Below are 18,700 nucleotides of genomic sequence, written 5' to 3' on the forward strand. Positions count from 1 at the left end.
TTTTATTATCTTGGAATTCTCCAGCATCTGCAGTTCCCATTATCTCTGTTTCCATTGGGTTCTATTTTTAAATTAATATTAAAAAATTTAAATTTCTTTGACCTTTAACATTTAATTGAATTTCCCACTATGTACGTGACTATGTCTCAAGTAATTTTATCAATCCCAATTTCAGCAAAGACTTTGCCTCCACAAGACTTCTAGCTCCCTTGTTATGTTTTTGAAACCTATTCAAAAACAAAATCCACTGGAACTGGAAGAATCCCAGTGGGTTAATAATATCCACACAAAACATCTTACACACCTTCTGTGTGGTAAGAAGATAGAAAACTGCCAGCAGGAATTAACTGGCAATTAATTCGTTTTAAAAAGCTATCAGAAAATGTTTAATAATCTCAAATTGCATTTTAAGTTTCTGTTGTTTTAAAGAAAACATTTTCTAAGTAGGCATACAGACAAAACATTTCTCATTCCAAAGTCGTAGGTCAAATTGGATGTCTTCCAAAAAGACATACCTGTTTTGAGAACAAGCTAAACCACTTTTTCCACAACATATTTTCTGCTGCAGCTTAAAAAAAATTTAAACTTTTCAAAAAGATTTGCAAGTCTTGAATCTATAATACTTTCAGACTACTCCTTGTTTTATGACTGATTTCAGGCAAATGTAAGGAATGTTCTCCTTGTAACTGTGATGGTAATTTTCTGTGATAACACTCCAATTTTCACAGAAGGTCTTCTTTAACTTCACTGGGAGAAAGGAACATGTTGATCTCTTCTCTAACTATCTCCCAGGTCCTAGTCCTTTGTCCATAATTTCTGGCTCATGGGCGACATTACACAGATAGCAAGAACTGGACATGCTGGAGTCAAAGTCAAGCCAGTCTAGAGCTGGAAGAACATTGGAGGTCAGGCAGCATCAGAGGAGTAGGATGCTGCCTGACCTGTGGTTATATTACACCCAGGCTTTGTGTCATTACACAGAGATGAGACACTGGGGGAAAACACTGCCAACAACATTCTTAAGATTTTGCAAGATAACAGTTCTTGCTGCCGTCTGTTCGCAGATTTCTGTCAGGCATTTTAAATTTTTTCTGCCTGAATCAGAGGAGAAGTTCATTTCACCATCAGTTTCAACATGAATATCCAATTTTTCCAGTCACAATGTTGCACTTATCCATAGCCTTTTCCTCTTGTTGAGTACAACGCTTTCCTCAACTTTAACTTCTACAGCTTGTTTGGGCAATTTTGTTGCTTCCACTAAATCTTGAACCTTCTCTTAATTTTGTATTGGTCCCTGGTCAAGGTGATATACCTTTGCATAGTCCAGGACATCAGATAACTATGGGCTACATGTGAGGCTTACATGCTATCTCTGTACACGTTAACTTTGTCACCCCTGGCTAATTTCAGTGCTCCCGTCAGGGCTTTTAATTCTCCTACTTGGGCTGAGTAAATGTTAGGGATCTGCACTCCTACTTTCAAGTCCCTCAACGTTTCTAGATCCATCTACAAATAACTCCATCATTCCATCTCCTTCCAATAGTACTTCAGCAATGCTGCCACTGTTTCTCCATCATCAACTTCTTTCGAACACTGTTCCTCTCCTCTTGATGTTTTTATGGTGATCTGTTTAAATTATTTACATTTGTATTTTCTTTCAGTTAATCTGTTTCCATAACATTTTGTGTCGTAAATGGTAACATCGATAACCTCAATTATAAATTCAGATTTATGCTCCTTACTTTGGTTTGCTATGCTCCAGTTCTCAATCCACAAATCAACAACAAAATAGCATCATACATGGACTTAAAATTCTCCAATTCTCTTTCATCTGTAAATAACCTTAAAGAAACTTATTACTAAGTGTTCAAAGCCCTTGGTTGTTTAAATCTAAATTCCGCTTGTTCATTTCAATTCCACTCTTTACTCTATCCCAATTATTTTGTGATCATTATCTCTAGCGAGTAGGTTGCAATGTCTTGTAAATTAAGATGTTTTCTCACTATACTGACCACATTTCATGCCATACTGCTTCTCAAGTACATGCACATGATTGAAATCCATTTTTCAGTACATTTATTTCCCTTTCTTTGTAGCAATCTATTTTGGACTAATCTCAGACTATCTTTGCACACTTATGCAGTATCTCATTTTCATGCCTCACATTCTTGATTCTCAAATGATCTTATCAAAAGACTTGTGAGGTTTTACTTATCTCTCCATGTATGGTCCCCATATCTCGGGTGGTGGCTCAATCATCAAATTCAGTTTGTTTAAAAGGAAAGTCAAGGAGACAAACATCTCCAACAGAAAGACAGCAGTTTAGTGATGTCATCTAAACTTTCCATTCACCAGAGTGTATGTTAACCTCACTTGCCATTACAAGCCATTATTCTAATTTTGTTTGGCTTCTTCTGCCACCATCCCATCACATGCTTTTATCCAAGTTTGCAATTCAACTAGTCACCATCCTATCACATTCCTGAGGCCTGGAGAGATTTGCTGTCCAATGAAAAACATCTTAAAACAAAAGTCAAATATTTCTGTTTGAGTCAAGGCAACAATATACATTGCTTATTCTTGCTCTTAAATGACTTCTTTTATAAAACATTACTTGATAGCTCTCTGGATATTGGATATATCTACATGTAAATTTGTCCAAATACAATATTTCATTTACCCCTTCAAAGACACTAACAATTTTGTTTTCTGTGCATTGAAACCACTGAGACAGTGTGCATGCATTTATTATTTTCCAGAATCCTTTTAAATTTCAGGTAACTATTCCCTTTAGAATGCCAGGCCATGTGAATCTTAATATAATTTTTTATTATGATATGCTTAAATGTGCCCCGGCTTGGTGGTTTAGAAAAGCCTAATACTCAACATATTTGATGCTTTCATAGTAGCTCTCCGATACTGAAATTTGTTGTTAATGAGTGGTTTGATGGGTTAAGGATGACTTGTACGTCACTATGACACGACATTGTAAATCTGCAGCCAAATTCAGAAATTCAAAGCTGTTGCAAAAACCTTTTATATCTGCAGTCATCTGTAAAATAGAATAGTATCCTTCTATTACACTTTGAGAAGAATGGTTTAATTAGTCTAAGTATTTCTGTCGATTAAAAATTATACATAGAGAATGTGTAAATTCAAGCTGCGCAGATAGTTTATTGCTGATCTAAAGAGGGGGAGCAAAAACTCTTGCATGTAATTATGTCAACAAGCCCTCTGCCTCCTGGACAGAAATTGTAACTTTCCCCTTTGTTGGAGCATAATCCACACCAATCAACATTTCAGATGTGCAAATCTTATCATCCGGAATTAAAGATTCGCGCAGTTAAAATAACGTTTCGTAATCCACTCTGGCCAGGAAATGGAATTCCAAACATGATAATTCAATCACAAAAATTCTGAAATTTAACATTTATCTAGGACTTTCCCAATAATATTTATACATATCGCATTATAATGGCGACATGCAACATTGACTTCAATGTTTACTTCATCCCCTCTGACCCATCCAATCCTGTGGATACACAATCAACGATGGACAACCTCATGGGCCACCCAAGGTTCTCCCATCATCTCATGATGCTTGCCAGACTCCCTATCACCTGTCCTCGGGCTCCTACAATTTTGGAACTTGGTCAATAACTGACTGTTATGTACCTTCCAAAACATTTGCTAGCACATTGTATACTTGCTTATTACTATTGACTTTTCAAATTTGGTCATGCAATTCACATCCCTTCCTGATCTTAGTACAGAAGATTAAAAAGGATGTTACTTCTACCAATTGTTATGGTTTTTGTAATATCAGCTCTAATAATAAAGTTACTAATAAAGTTTGCATAGTTAAACCTAATACTACGATACTGGGGCAAAACTAACATTTTTGGGAACAGCTCCCCTCTTATCTGAAGTGGCAGTTCTTTGTTCTTGAGGTTATGGTGACCCTGTTTCAAAATTGTTTCTGCCCACTTTGCTATGTTATTTGTCTCTTGATATATTACAAAGTTATCTTTTTGTTGTTCTAATCTTCTTGCTGACAGGAAAAAAATTTCAAGGTGTTTACTGAAACTAGTCTCTGCATCCAAGACTAACTGCCACCAGAAATTTAATTCCCCCAATATCCAATACATTTAAACTCCTATTCTTGAACGAATGTGTGCCTACTCTAATATGTAATTATAATTATTTAAAAAAACTCATGCCAGGTATGTCAAGCTTTCTCTTTCTATTTCATATAAAAGTTGGAAATCTCAAATCAGATGGTTTTCATCTGAGCTGACCTATCAGAATCTTACTGTTGGCATTCAAGTCCCAGTTTACTAAGACTCAGAGGCATTTTGATGTCTGGCTGCGAAGGCCATGATTTGAACTATATGAAACGCTACATCAGTTAAACTTTCCTTTGATTATCTGTGTTAGTTTAAAAGAAAATCCCTTATAGCCATTCTGTCATATACAGCCACGGGCAATATACAGCTTTCATTGAAGTTACATATTTGAATTTAGTGATCCTGAAGTGTTCTAATGCGAGCAGAAACAGGTGGATATGAAAGCTTACTTGTGTTTCAAGGCTGGGATTTGTCTTGGTCTACAAAGAAATCCAGCCTCTCTAAAAGCTTCAGTCATAAAAGAAAAAAATAAGCATATTGAAATAACAAAAATGAAATAATTACACAAGATACTCAAAATATTCAAATCAATCATCAGCATCTGAAATGCTTCTCCACATAAAACATTAATCTGCATTTTAAATGCTGTTGGAAGATATTTTCTGCTTTAAAATGTGCCCACATATATAAGTTCATGATAAGAAGTTTTGATTAACCTATTGTCTAAATAAGCTACTCATGCAGATGTCTTTACTTGTGCATAATGGAGTCTGTTGCTATTGATTAAAAAAAACAGGAATGTGTTCTGAACAAGACATCAATTAAAACAGAATGAAGGAATTACTGATTAAGTGCATAACTGTATATTTCTTAAAAGGATTAAGGGCCCTACACAACTGTATCTTCCACAATGTGAAACATGTGAAGCTGTTTTGAAAAATGGTAACCTGACTAAATCTTCAACAAGATGGTTGCTTCAATCCTATCAGTTTAGCACGGAGGTTAAATTCTGCAAACTTTATTTTACAACATGCTAAAATCCTGCAGTTTTGGGTTATTACTCATGCCTGTAACTTATGGAGGAAGGATGCAAGAAAACAGCCAGGGTCAACACTCATTGCCCACAAGTGGCATAAGAGATGGGTTAAGTTACATATTATTGTTAGGCTGTATGTTTGCCTATTGCCAAGTCCCTTCATAATTCTATAGAAAGTTCATGGCTGATCATGCTTAAGTGAAAGTGTATCACATTCACACCATTGGAGAACATCAAACATAAAGTATGAAGTATGACCTCATAATGTGACGCCATTTTCTTTTGTAAGCACAGTAGTCGTCTTGACTTGTTTTACATTGAAATAGCAAGTGAATATTAAAATCCGAGGACCGGACTTAAGATTCAAAAGTAAGTTCAAATCCCTTCACTGCAGTTGAGGCATTCAAATACAGTTGATTAAATAAATTTAAAGTAGAAAGCTAGGATGAGTGATGCAGACAATGTGACTGCCACATCATTGTAAATATTCATTTGGTACACAAAAATATGTTAGAGAAGGAAATCCACAATACTTATCAAACCTGATCTATAATCTGACTCCAGTGCATTGTGGCTGACTATCCCTTACCTGTCCTTGCCTTTCCAAATACATGTAAATCCTGTCCTTCAGAATCCCCTCCAACAACTTACCCACCGCTGATGTAAGATTCACTGGTTTATAATGCCCTGAAATAGCCCAGCAGCAAGTTATTTAGTTGTCAAGGAGGCAAGGGCAGTGAGGATGAACAATAATCAGTGGCCTTGTGAATGAAATTAAAAATGTAATTAAAAAGATGCAGCATTTTATTTTAAATTTATTAATGCTCATTATATATGACATTTGAACATTTGGTATTGAATATTTTCATCACAAATCCTCCATTTTTGCAGCAGCAGTGAGAGCGAGGACCGGGGGCTGCTGGCAAGGTAAGTTAATTGTTTAAAAGCTTACCTCGTGAACAGGCAGAGAATGTGCTAAGCAGGAGCGGAAACGGGATGGCTGAGTAAGCAAGGTAATATATTTGGGCGGGTGCTTTACCCAAAACACTACTTAGACAGTGTCTCCCATCCATCCTCCTCCTCTAACCAAAAAAAGTTCTGAGCACTGATTTGGTAAGGTTACTAGTTCTTTTTTTCCTCAATAGTCTGCTTGGGAATTCAGAACAGTGGGAATTGATGTTAGGGCAGTTGCACGCTCCTCCTGTAGAATGTGGGAGGTAAGGGTCACCACTAGTGCCCCCACCGACTTCATCTGTGGGAAGTGCACCCAACTCCAGCTCCTCAGAAACCGTGTTACGGAACTGGAGCTGGATGAACTTCAAATTGTTCGGGAGGCTGAGGGGGTAATTCAGAGGAGTTACAGGGAGGTAGTCACACCTCAAGTACAGGAAAAAGGTAGATCGGATTACAGTCAGGGAGCAGAATGGGGACAGGCAGACAGTGCAGGGATCCCCTGTGGCCATTCCCCTCAATAACAAGTATACCATTTTGGATACAGTTGTGGGGGGACAACTTACAAGGGGTAAGCCATGGGGTACAGGTCTCTGGCACAGAGTATGTCCCTGTTGCTCAGAAGGGAAAGGGACGAGAGGAGGAGATTATTAGTCATTGGGGACTCCATAGTTAGGGGGACAGATAGGAGATTCTGTGGGAACGAGAGAGGCGCGCGGTTGGTGCGTTGCCTCCCAGGTGCCAGGGTCCGTGATGTCTTGGATCGTGTTTTCGGGATCCTTAAGGGAGAGGGGGAGCAGCCCCAAGTCATGGTCCACATAAGCACCAACAACTTAGGTAGGAAGAGGGATGGGGATGTAAGGATGTAAGGATTCAAGGAGCTAGGGTGGAAGCTTAGAGCTAGAACAAACAGAGTTGTTACCTCTGGTTTGTTACCCGCGCCATGTGCTAGCAAAGTGAGGAATAGGGAGAGAGCAGTTGAACACGTAGCTATAGGGATGCTGCAGGAGGGAGGGATTCAGATACCTGGATAATTGGGGCTCATTCTGGGGTAGGTGGGACCCTAAAAATGGGATGGTCTACACCTGAAGCAGAGGGGTACCAATATCCTGGGGAGGAAATTTGCTAATGCTCTTCGGGAGGGTTTCAACTAATTCAGCAGGGGGATGGGAACCTGAATTGTAGCTCCAGTATACAGGAGGTTGAGAATAGTCAGCTCATGAATAAGGTTTCAAGCTCGCAGGAGTGTACCTGCAGGGAGGAAGGTGGTTTGAAGTGTGTCTACTTCAACACCAGGAGTGTCCGGAATAAGGTGGGTGAACTTGCAGCATGGGTTGGTACCTGGAACTTCGATGTTGTGGCCATTTCGGAGACATGGATACAGCAAGGACAGGAATGGTTGTTGCAGGTTCCGGGGTTTAGATGTTTCAGTAAGGTCAGGGAAGATGGTAAAAGAGGGGGAGGTGTAGCATTGTTAGTCAAAGAGTGTATTACGCTGGCGGAAAGGATGTTTGATGAAAACTCGTCTACTGAGGTAGTATGGGCTGAGGTTAGAAAGAAGAAAGGAGAGGTCACCCTGTTGGGAGTTTTCTATAGGCCTCTGAAAAGTTCCAGAGATGTAGAAGAAAAGATTGCAAAGATGATTCAAGATAGAAGTGAAAGTAACAGGGTAGTTGTTATGGGGGACTTTAACTTTTCAAATATTGACTGGAAACTCTACAGTTCGAGTACTTTAGATGGGTCAGTTTTTGTCCAATGTGTGCAGGAGGGTTTCCTGAAACAGTATGTAGATAGGCCAACAAGAGGCGAGGCCACATTGGACTTGGTACTAGGTAATGAACCAAGCCAGGTGTTAGATTTGGAGGTAGGTGAGCACTTTGGTGACAATTTGGTTAGGTTTACTTTAGCTATGGAAATGGATGGATATAAACTGCAGGGCAAGAGTTATAGCTGGGGGAAAGGCAATTATGAGGCGTTGAAGCAAGATTTAAGATGCATAGGATGGGGATGGAAACTGCAGGGGCTGGGCACAATTGAAATGTGGAGCTTGTTCAAGGAACAGCTACTGCGTGTCCTTGATAAGCATGTACCTGTCAGGCAGGCAGGAAGTGGTTGAGCGAGGGAACCATAATTTACTAAATAAGTTGAATTTCTTGTTAAGAGGAAGAAGGAGGCTTATGTAAAGATGAGGCATGAAGGCTCAGTTAGGGTGCTTGAGAGTTACAAGTTAGCCAGCAAGGACCTAAAGCAAGAGCTAAGAAGAGGCAGGAGGGGACATGAGAAGTCTTTGTTAGGTAGGACCAAGGAAAACCCTAAAGCTTTCTATAGGTATGTCAGGAATAAAAAAATGACTCGAGTAAGATTAGTGCCAGTCAACGACAGTAGTGGGAAGTTGTGTGTGGAGTCCAAAGAGATAGGAGAGACACTGAATGAATATTTTTCGTCACTATTCACACAGAAAAAATACAATATTGTCGAGGAGAATACTGAGATACAGGCTACGAGACTAGATGGGATTGAGGTTCACAAAGAAGAGGTGTTAGCAATTCTGGGAAGTGTGAAAATAGGTAAGTCCCCTGGGCCGGATGGGATTTATCCTAGGATTTGCTGGGAAGCCAGGGAGGAGTTTGCAGAGCCTTTGGCTTTGATCTTTATGTTGTCATTGTCTACAGAATAGTGCCCGAAGACTGGAGGATAGCAAATGTTGTCCCCTTGCTCAAGAAGGGGAGTAGAGATAACCCTGGTAATTATAGATCAGTAAGCCTTACTTTGGTTGTAGGTAAAGTGTTGGAAAGGATTATACGAGATAGGACTTATAATCATCTAGAAAGGAATAATTTGACTAGGGATAGTCAACACGGTTTGTGAAGGATAGTTCGTGCCTCACAAACCTTATTCAGTTCTTTGAGAAGGTGACCAAACAAGTGAATGTGGGTAAAGTGGTTGATGTGATGGATATGGATTTCAGTAAAACGTTTGATAAAGTTCCCCATGGTAGGCTATTGCAGAAAATACGGAGGCGTGGGATTGAGGGTGATTTAGCAGTTTGGATCAGAAATTGGCTAGCTCTAAGAAGACAGAGGGAGGTGGTGTTGATGGGAAATGTTCACCCTGGAGTTCAGTTACTAGTGGTGTACTGCAAGGATCTGTTTTGGGGCGATTGCTGTTTGTCATTTTTATAAATGTTCTGGATGAGGATGTAGAAGGATGGGTTAGTAAATTTGCGGATGACACTAAAGTCGGTGGAGTTGTGAATAGTATGGAATGATGTTGCCGGTTACAGAGGGACATAGTTAACCTGCAGAGCTGGGCTGAGATGTGGCAAATGGAGTTTAATACGGAAAAGTGTGAGGTGATTCACTTTGGAAGGAGTAACAGAAATACAGAGTACTGGGCTAATGGTAAGATTCTTAGTAGTGTGGATGAGCAGAGAGAGATCTCGGTGTCCATGTGCACAGATCCCTGAAAGTTGCCAGCCAGGTTGATAGGGTTGTTAGGAAGGCGTACGGTGTGTTAGGTTTTATTGGTAGAGGGATTGAGTTTTGGAGCCAAGAGGTCATGATGCAGCTGTAGAAAACTCTGGTGCGGCTGACTTGGTATACTGCGATTAGCTCTGCTCACCGCATTATAGGGAGGATGTGGAAGCATTAGAAAGGGTGCAGAGGAGATTTACCAAGATGTTGCCTGGTATGGAGAGAAGGTCTTATGAGGAAAGGCTGAGGATCAGAGGATTAAATAGGGTGGGCAGTGAGAGCTTTTTTCCTCGGATGATGATGGCTAGCACAAGGGGACATAGCTTTAAATTGAGGGGTGATAGATATAGGACAGATTTCAGAGGTAGGTTCTTTACTCAGAGAGTAGGAAGGGCATGGAATGCCCTGCCTGCAACAGTAGTAGACTCGCCAAGTTTAAGGGCATTTAAATGGTCATTGGATAAACACATGGAAGATAATGGAATAGTGTAGGTTAGATGGGCTTCAGATTAGTTTCACAGGTCGGCGCAACATCGAGGGCCGAAGGGCCTGTACTGCGCTGTAATGTTCTATGTTTTATGTAATACAATAAAATTTAAACATCTCATATTACTTAATTTCCATTTCCAAACGATAACAATAGCTAAATCAGAACATAAAATGAACAAATTTGAAAAGAGTGCATGTTACAGAAGAAGTGGTGCTGGCAACTTAAAAACACAGTAAAGGTAGATAATTACCCAAAATGTGTTTCGCAGAACTTTGCGAGAAGGTAGGGAAGAGATTGCTGGGCGCCTAGCTGAGATATTTACATCATCTACACCCACGGTTAAGTTGCCAGATGACTAGTGGCGGACTATTCCGGTATCATTATTTAAGAAAGGCTGCAAGGTCAAGGAACTATTAACTGGTCAGCCTTGCGTCAGTGGTGGGTAAGCTGTGGGGCAGGATTTACCTGCATTTGGAAAGGCAAGTATTAATTAGGGATAGTCAACATGGCTTTGTCAGGGAAATCATGAATCACTAACTTGATTGAGTTTTTTTGATGAGGTGACAAAGATGATTAATGAAGGCACAGAGATAGACATTGTCCATGTGGACTCCAGCAAAGTTTCAACAAGGTTCTGCATGGTAGACTAGTTAGTAAACTTAGATCACATGGGATCCAGGGAGAACTAGGCAAGTGGATAAGGATTGGCTTGAAAATAGGAGACTGAGGGTGGTGATAGAGAGTTATTTTTCAGACTGCCGGACTGTGGCCAGCAGTGTGCCACATGGATCAGTGTTAGGTGCACTGCTTTTTGTTATTTGTATAAATGATTTGGATATGAATGTAGGAGGTATTGTTAGTAAGTTTGCAGATGCCACAAAATAGGTGGCATAGTGGACAGTGAAGAAGATTGTCTCAAAGTACAATAGGATCTTGAATGGTCAATAGGCTGAGGAGTGGTAGATAAGGTTTCATTGAGATAAACATGAAGTGTTGCATTTTGCTAAGGCAAAGCTAGACAGGACACGTACAGTTAAAGGTACGGCCCTGGGGGGTGCTGCCGACCAAAGAGACCGAATAGTACAGGTGCATACTTCGTTGAAAGCGGAGTCACAGGCAGACAAGGTGGCAAAGGTGGAGTCTGGCATACTTGCTTTTATTGGTCGGAACTTTGAGTATAGGAGTTGGGATGTGATGTTGTGGCTGTACAGGGTATTGGAGAGGTCATTTTAGAATATTGTGTACAATTATAGTAGCCCTACAACAGGAAAGATGTTGTTAAACTTGAGAGGGTGCAGAAAGGATTTACAAGAATGTTGTTGGGACTGGAGTATTTGAGTTATAGGGAGAGGCTGAATCGGCTAGAGTTTTGTCACCCTGGAGCATCAGAGGCTGAGGGGTGACCATACAGAGATTTATAAAATCACGAGTAGCATGGATAGGGTGAATAGCCAAGGTTGTTTTCCGTAAGTGGGGAGCTCAAAACCAGAGGGCATAAGTTTAAGGTGAGGGGGGAAAGATTTTAAAGGGATCAGATGCGTAACTTTTTCACGCAGAGGGTCATGCATGTATGCAACAAACTGCCAGAAGAAGTGAAGGAGGCGAGTTCAATTACAACATTTAAAAGGCATCTGGATGGGTAAATAAATCAGAAGGATTTAGGGGGATATGGGCCAAACGCTTGCAAACGGGACTAGGTCAGATTGGGATAACTGATCAGCGCAGAAGAGTTGGACCAAAAAATCTGTTTCCATGATATACGACTCCATGACTCTATAACATACCAGATATTTGCCGATGGGGACTGCCAATGCTGGAATCTGAGATAACAAGGTGTGGAGCTGGGTGAACACAACAGGCCAGGCATCATCATAGGAGCAGGAAAGCTGACGTTTCGGGTCTGGATTATTGAAGAAGGGTTCAGACCCGAAACATCAGCTTTCCTGCTCCTCGGATGTGCCTGGCCTGCTGTGTTCATCCAGCTCCACACCTATAACACATCAAACTGGTGAAAGTTCCTCATTATTTTTACAACTGCAGTGATCTTAGAGTTCTAAAGGTGCAGAATGTTATGCCTGTTTGTGATACTTTCGTGAGACATTGGGTTGAATTTTACCAGAAATTTGGTTTGTTTTGCAAAGGGTTCCTATACACAAATATCACCAAATTTCTTTGAACTATTTTCTCAAACTCATCTCATTACCTGTGCACCTTGCTTCTATGGTGGTCCGCTTGTTGCATTCTCCCATTCATCTGTGTAAACACTTGTTACTTCTGGGATCTCTGCACCCTTTAAAGTATATGCAGAGCCCCCAGTCAAGCACTGCTCTTCATGATTAGTGTGAATTGCCTCAAACACGCTTGACTGAGGAAAAGTGGCACTCCATCTTGCTGACAGGGAACAGGATGATGGGACAGTGTGAAGAAGATTGCCCTCTTCCCTCAGGATCAACAGAAGAGACTATGTCACTAGACGCTGCCAGCCTGGTCTCCAGTTGTCACAGTCTGAAGGAACACACAGCATGAGGAGACAGAGGTCCACTGGAGGGGGCAGACAACAGGGCCAAGATGGGTGGGGTGCCCAACATTTGGTTCCTCTCCCACACAAGGAGAGTTTCTTGATCCTAACTGCCGCAAGTGGCCAACAAACTCTATCCAAGCCCTATCGGAGTCAGCATTTGACCGATGTGCTGGGACAGCACTGCTCCCTCACAGCACCAGAGACTCAGGTTTGATTCCAGCCTTAGACAACGGTCTATGTGGAATTTGCACATTCTCCCCATGTCTGCGTGAGTTTCCTCTGGGTGCTCCAGTTTCCCCTCTCAGTCCAAAGATGTGCAGGTTAGGTGGACTGGCCATGCTAAACTGCCCATTGTGTTCAGTGATGTGTAGGTTAGAAAGATTAGCCTTGGGGAAATACAGGCTTACGGAGTAAGGGGTTGGGTATGGGTGGAATGTTCTTGGGAGGGTTGGTGTGGACCCAGTGGCTTACTTCCACACTGTATGGATTCTATGATTCTATGACCCCAGACTGAAGATTGCCTCTCGTCATGACTGAGGACTACTCTCCATGGGTGTTAAGACATGGTCATTTGGCTAATGCAAAAGCAATGGATTTGTCATTAATGCTTTGGCAAATAGTGCAGATGTGAAATTGGGGCACATAGTGATGTAAAGAAAAGTATCCACTTGCTTAACTGCTGACAACCAAGAGAATTTGCCTGGCTGCATGTCTATGCTGAAGAGCAAGAAAAGACAGCAATGCAGGGAGCCTTTAATATCTGGCTGAGGGGACACAGTGCAAAACAGCATGGCAATGCATTGCAGGGAAGGCAGAAGGCCTTTGTCACCAAAACTAGTCATCAATCCAGAATACAATCAGCTACTTGTTGCTGACCGAATCACCCTTCATAAAGGCCCCTTCGCTCTAGCTTCTTGGAATGACCTCATCTCCCCTGTTCGACCAAGCAGCAATGTACATAATTCAGTCAAGTGTTAATAGCTTGCTTTGAAAATGTGCAGCAATCTCTTCCATCACAGATAGCAAGAACTGCTGAGGCTGGAGTCTGTAATAACACAGTGTGGGGCTAGAGGAACACAGCAGGCCAGGCAGCATAAGAGGAGCAGGAAAGCTGATGTTTCAGGTTGGGACCCTTCTTCAGAAATAAATAGGGAGGGGGGGGTTGGTGATAGCAGGTAGGTAGTGGTGGGGATTGGTCAGTGAGGCAGGAGGAACAGATAGGTGGGAGAGAAGATGGACACGTCAAGGAGGCAGGATGAGAGGGAGGGTTGGTCTTGGCACAGACTGGCGGTGGGGCGATTTTGAAGCTTGTAAAGGTGGAATGGTGATAGGGGAGTGAAGGTAGGTAGTGATGGGGATACCTGCGCTCACTGTCGCCATCCCACATTTATGAGCTTCAGAATCTCCCCACCCATCGGCCTCATCTCCCAAGACTAACCCTCCCTCTCACCCCCGACTCCTTGAAGTATCTGTCTCCTCTCCCACTTATCAACTCCTCTCACCTCACTGACCAATCCCCACCACTACCTACCTGCTATCACTATCCCAACTACCTTTCCCAGCCCAAACCCACCCCTCCCTATTTAGTTCAGAGCCCCCTTCCCCTCCTCCATTTCTGCAGAAGGGTCGTGACCCGAAACATCAGCTTTCCTGCTCCTCTCGTGCTGCCTGGCCTGCTATGTTCCTCCAGCTCCACACTGTGTTATCTCTTCCATCAGCCTTGGTTATTAAAACAGTGCTTTCTTCATTTCAAAACCAAAAATACAGAACAATGCAAAGATACAGACTTTACAAAATATAGACGATAGACTCTTCCTTAGTTCATGTGATATAGTCCAAGCACCAGCAGACTGGATAACATTGACAGCCCAGGTTAAGCACCTAGTTTGACTACAGCAAAGCCCAAACAAGGGCTTAACCTCGAGCTAAGTATTCAAACGAAGCTTCAGTTTGTCCGTCCAGGCACACTTTTCTTGAGGGTAATTATCACTTTCAGACAACTCTGCCAGCCAGTTTTACTTTAACAATTTTAGCAAGTCATTTCATGCTAGAAATTTTGGTTGGGAAAGAAAAAGTACTTCTTAAATGATTGTTTACACTTTTTGAGTTTAAGTTGAGTAGAAAAATTAAATATTTTACAAAATTTAAGTTATTCAAGACAATTTGCCAAATAATTTTCAGGAATTTAGTTAGCTAAATCACTTTTACCTAATGAGAAGAAGTTTTCACTACTCATGCTTAATTTGCAAATCATTAGTAGTTGCTGGCATTTTATGAGCTCTGCTTCCTGTCCTTCACCTGTGCAGATATGATTTGTTGCTCATTTATAAACAGGTTAAAAAAAAATAGCGCACATCAAGTGCCACATCCAAACTATCACACAATGGACATGGACATTAGAAAAGCGACATGCAAGCTTACATGCTTACAGCGTAAGCACATCAATGACAAAATACATATTTCAAAGTTGGACTACATTCATGGCGTGCCAAATAATTTAATATGTTTGAGCCTATTGTTTTCTCACTTTATTTATAGTTCACATCATAATCCACGGAAAACTTTTCAAAATTCAAATAAATAGTGGAAAGTGTTACATAATTTTCCATACCAATCCAACCCTACCTACTCTTAATCTGAACACTTAAAATCTCAATGTATAGCATAATTTTGTTGCTAAAACAGGATACAAATGTTAGTTATTATTTTAACACTCTATGAGACTCCATAACCTATTTCATCACAACATTTTTGCAGCTAACACTGGAAAAGATTACATAAAACAATTGATTTTTAAAAAATCCAATTGGATTTATTACTGTTCTTTTTTTCCCCGCCATATATTGAAGTAAATTTGGACAGTAGCAACTACCTAAAGAATGAAATGTGGGACAGCAACTTGGTTGGGCCCCATTAGCTATTTCTGACAAATGAGAAAATTTTTATAACTTGCTGGACAGATGTTAAAATTGTATTAAAAAAAAATGGTGCAACTGAACATGTCTAAAATTTTATCATCTTCACCCAACTGCATAAGTTCTGAAATGCTGCTTCCATGCATTTAATTCCTATAACTGGGTTTAGTAAATAATAGTGATAAGGGGAACTGCAGATGCTGGAGAATCCAAGATAATAAAATGTGAGGCTGGATGAACACAGCAGGCCCAGCAGCATCTCAGGAGCACAAAAGCTGACGTTTCAGGCCGAGACCCTTCATCAGAGAGGGGGATGGGGTGAGGGTTCTGGAATAAATAGGGAGAGAGGGGGAGGTGGACCGAAGATGGAAAGAAAAGAAGATAGGTGGAGAGGAGAGTATAGGTGGGGAGGTAGGGAGGGGATAGGTCAGTCCAGGGAAGACGGACAGGTCAAGGAGGTGGGATGAGGTTAGTAGGTAGGAGATGGAGGTGCGGCTTAGGGTAGGAGGAAGGGATGGGTGAGAGGAAGAACAGGTTAGGGAGGCAGAGACAGGTTGGACTAGTTTGGGGATGCAGTGGGTAGAGGGGAAGAGCTGGGCTGGTTGTGTGGTGCAGTGGGGGGGAAGGGGACGAACTGGGCTGGTTTTGGGATGCGGTGGGGGAAGGGGAGATTTTGAAGCTGGTGAAGTCCACATTGATACTATTGGGCTGCAGGGTTCCCAAGTGGAATATGAGTTGCTGTTCCTGCAACCTTCGGGTGGCATCATTGTGGCACTGCTGGAGGCCCATGATGGACATGTCATCTAAAGAACGGGAGGGGGAGTGGAAATGGATTGCGACTGGGAGGTGCAGTTGTTTACTGTGAACCGAGCGGAGGTGTTCTGCAAAGCAGTCCCCAAGCCGCTGCTTGGTTTCCCCAATGTAGAGGAAGCCACACCGGGTACAATGGATGCAGTATACCACATTGGCAGATGTGCAGGTGAACCTCGGCTTAATATGGAAAGTCATCTTGGGGCCTGGGATAGGGGTGTGGGGGCAAGTGTAGCATTTCCTGCGGTTGGAGGGGAAGGTGCTCCCACGATGATGGTGACTCCCTTGTTCGCTCCACACTGCCCTCCAACCCCACCACACCCGGCACCTTCCCCTGACAATGTAGTATACTGCATCCATTGCACCCGGTGTGGCTTCCTCTACATTGGGGAAACCAAGCAGAGGCTTGGGGACCGCTTTGCAGAACACCTCCGCTCGGTTCGCGATAAACAACTGCACCTCCCAGTCGCAAACCATTTCCACTCCCCCTCCCCTTCTTTAGATGACATGTCCATCATGGGCCTCCGACAGCGCCACAATGATGCCACCCGAAGGTTGCAGGAACAGCAACTCATATTCCACTTGGGAACCCTGCAGCCCAATGGTATCAATGTGGACTTCACCAGCTTCAAAATCTCCCCTTCCCCCACCGCATCCCAAAACCAGCCCAGTTCGTCCCCTCCCCCCACTGCACCACACAACCAGCCCAGCTCTTCCCCTCCACCCACTGCATCCCAAAACCAGTCCAACCTGTCTCTGCCTCCCTAACCTGTTCTTCCTCTCACCCATCCCTTCCTCCCACCCCAAGCCGCACCTCCATTTCCTACCTACTAACCTCATCCCACCTCCTTGACCTGTCCGTCTTCCCTGGGCTGACCTATCCCCTCCCTACCTCCCCACCTATACTCTCCTCTCCACCTATCCTCTTTTCTCTCCATCTTCGGTCCGCCTCCCCCTATCTCCCTATTTATTCCAGAACCCTCACCCCATCCCCGTCTCTGATGAAGGGTCTAGGCCCGAAACGTCCGCTTTTGCGCTCCTGAGATGCTGCTGGGCCTGCTGTGTTCATCCAGCCTCACATTTTATTATCCTAGTAAATAATAGGTTGTACCATTTTAGGTGACAACTTTACTCAACCAAAACTCATTTAAAACATGAATAATCTTACTTACCAGAGGATCCCTTTCTCCTCCCACAAGGTTTTTTACAGCACCATCCTTCAGAGATACAGAGCGGATTGTGCTACTCTCACTGTCAGAAACGAAAATGCAATTCCATTCTGGAAGAGCTACAGACAGACCCGATGGTTGAGCAAAACCTGCTTTGTGAGGATAAGAATTGTTTCTATTTTCCTCATTGCCACTCCCAGCAAAACGAATGCATGTTCCCTTCTTGTACTCTCTAGAAGAAACAGGTATATGTGCACATTTATGACACTAATATAAATTTAGCTATAATTTGTCTTAAAAAATGAATGAAACAATTTCAGAAGCATTTTCTTTTCCAAAATTTTGTAGGTGTACCCAAATATGCAAGTACTACTGCAACATTTGAATTGGACACAAAGTTCAGGTTAATATAAATTTCTGAATATGGTCCAATTCAAATTATAAACAGCATGTTCTCTTCCAAATAACTAGACCCTGTTCAGATAGGACAACATATCAGTTTGTTCTTTCTGCAAAAGGACCACCATTTTGGAGTCTACATTACCCGGTATTTTATGGGGTGTGTCACTGCCTGGAATTTGCCTTAGCAGACTGGCAGCAACCAGAGAACTATGTGGCTACTTTCAGATTTATTTTTGGTTAAGGAACCCTATCAAGTCATGGCAGTGGAGAATAGCCATATCTGAGGCTCCCCAGTGTTGCAGATGATCCTGACTTGAATAGTTTTATAAAATCTGTTTTTGGACAAGACCACATTCAAATGTTTTGAATGGTAGGCCAAACAGAATTGATTATTTTCTGGATATATTAATAATCACTATCCATTGACAGTTTCAGCAGTCAACAAATATACTAAGGCCTTAAATAATTATTGTGTAAAAGATAAAGGATGTGCAAGTCTCATATGATTTTCTTTCATTTTTAAACATGTATTGGAAATTTGTACCGAAAAACTCTAGACTTTATTTTCCTAACTCATGAATAATTAAATTGGTAATTTCTTGTATTCCCTGATTAAAATTTATTGAAAATTAATTAATTGACTTAAGGAGTACATAGTACATTTTTGAGCTGGCATACCGGTAGAATATATAATTTCAATCGGCCTAAAACTCTTCCTCCTTCCACTTATCCATGTCAAGGGGACACTTGACCATCGAAAATCTACTGGCAAATTAGTTACGAAGCTATTGCTGCTCTCTATTTAA

At 41.8% G+C, this 18,700-nt stretch overlaps 1 protein-coding gene across 1 annotated transcript in view; it reads right to left on the reverse strand.

Moving 5' to 3' along the window:
• The window catches only part of nhlrc2 (NHL repeat containing 2), a 114,653-nt gene that overhangs the window by 42,120 nt on the left and 53,833 nt on the right, over positions 1-18,700 (reverse strand). The window contains exon 7 of the mRNA XM_059653039.1: positions 17,496-17,724. Within this exon, the coding sequence (XP_059509022.1) occupies positions 17,496-17,724 (229 nt within the window). The remainder of the gene's footprint in view (positions 1-17,495; positions 17,725-18,700) is intronic.

Source organism: Stegostoma tigrinum, chromosome 20 (genome assembly GCF_030684315.1).
Source record: "Stegostoma tigrinum isolate sSteTig4 chromosome 20, sSteTig4.hap1, whole genome shotgun sequence".
NCBI lineage: Eukaryota > Metazoa > Chordata > Chondrichthyes > Orectolobiformes > Stegostomatidae > Stegostoma > Stegostoma tigrinum.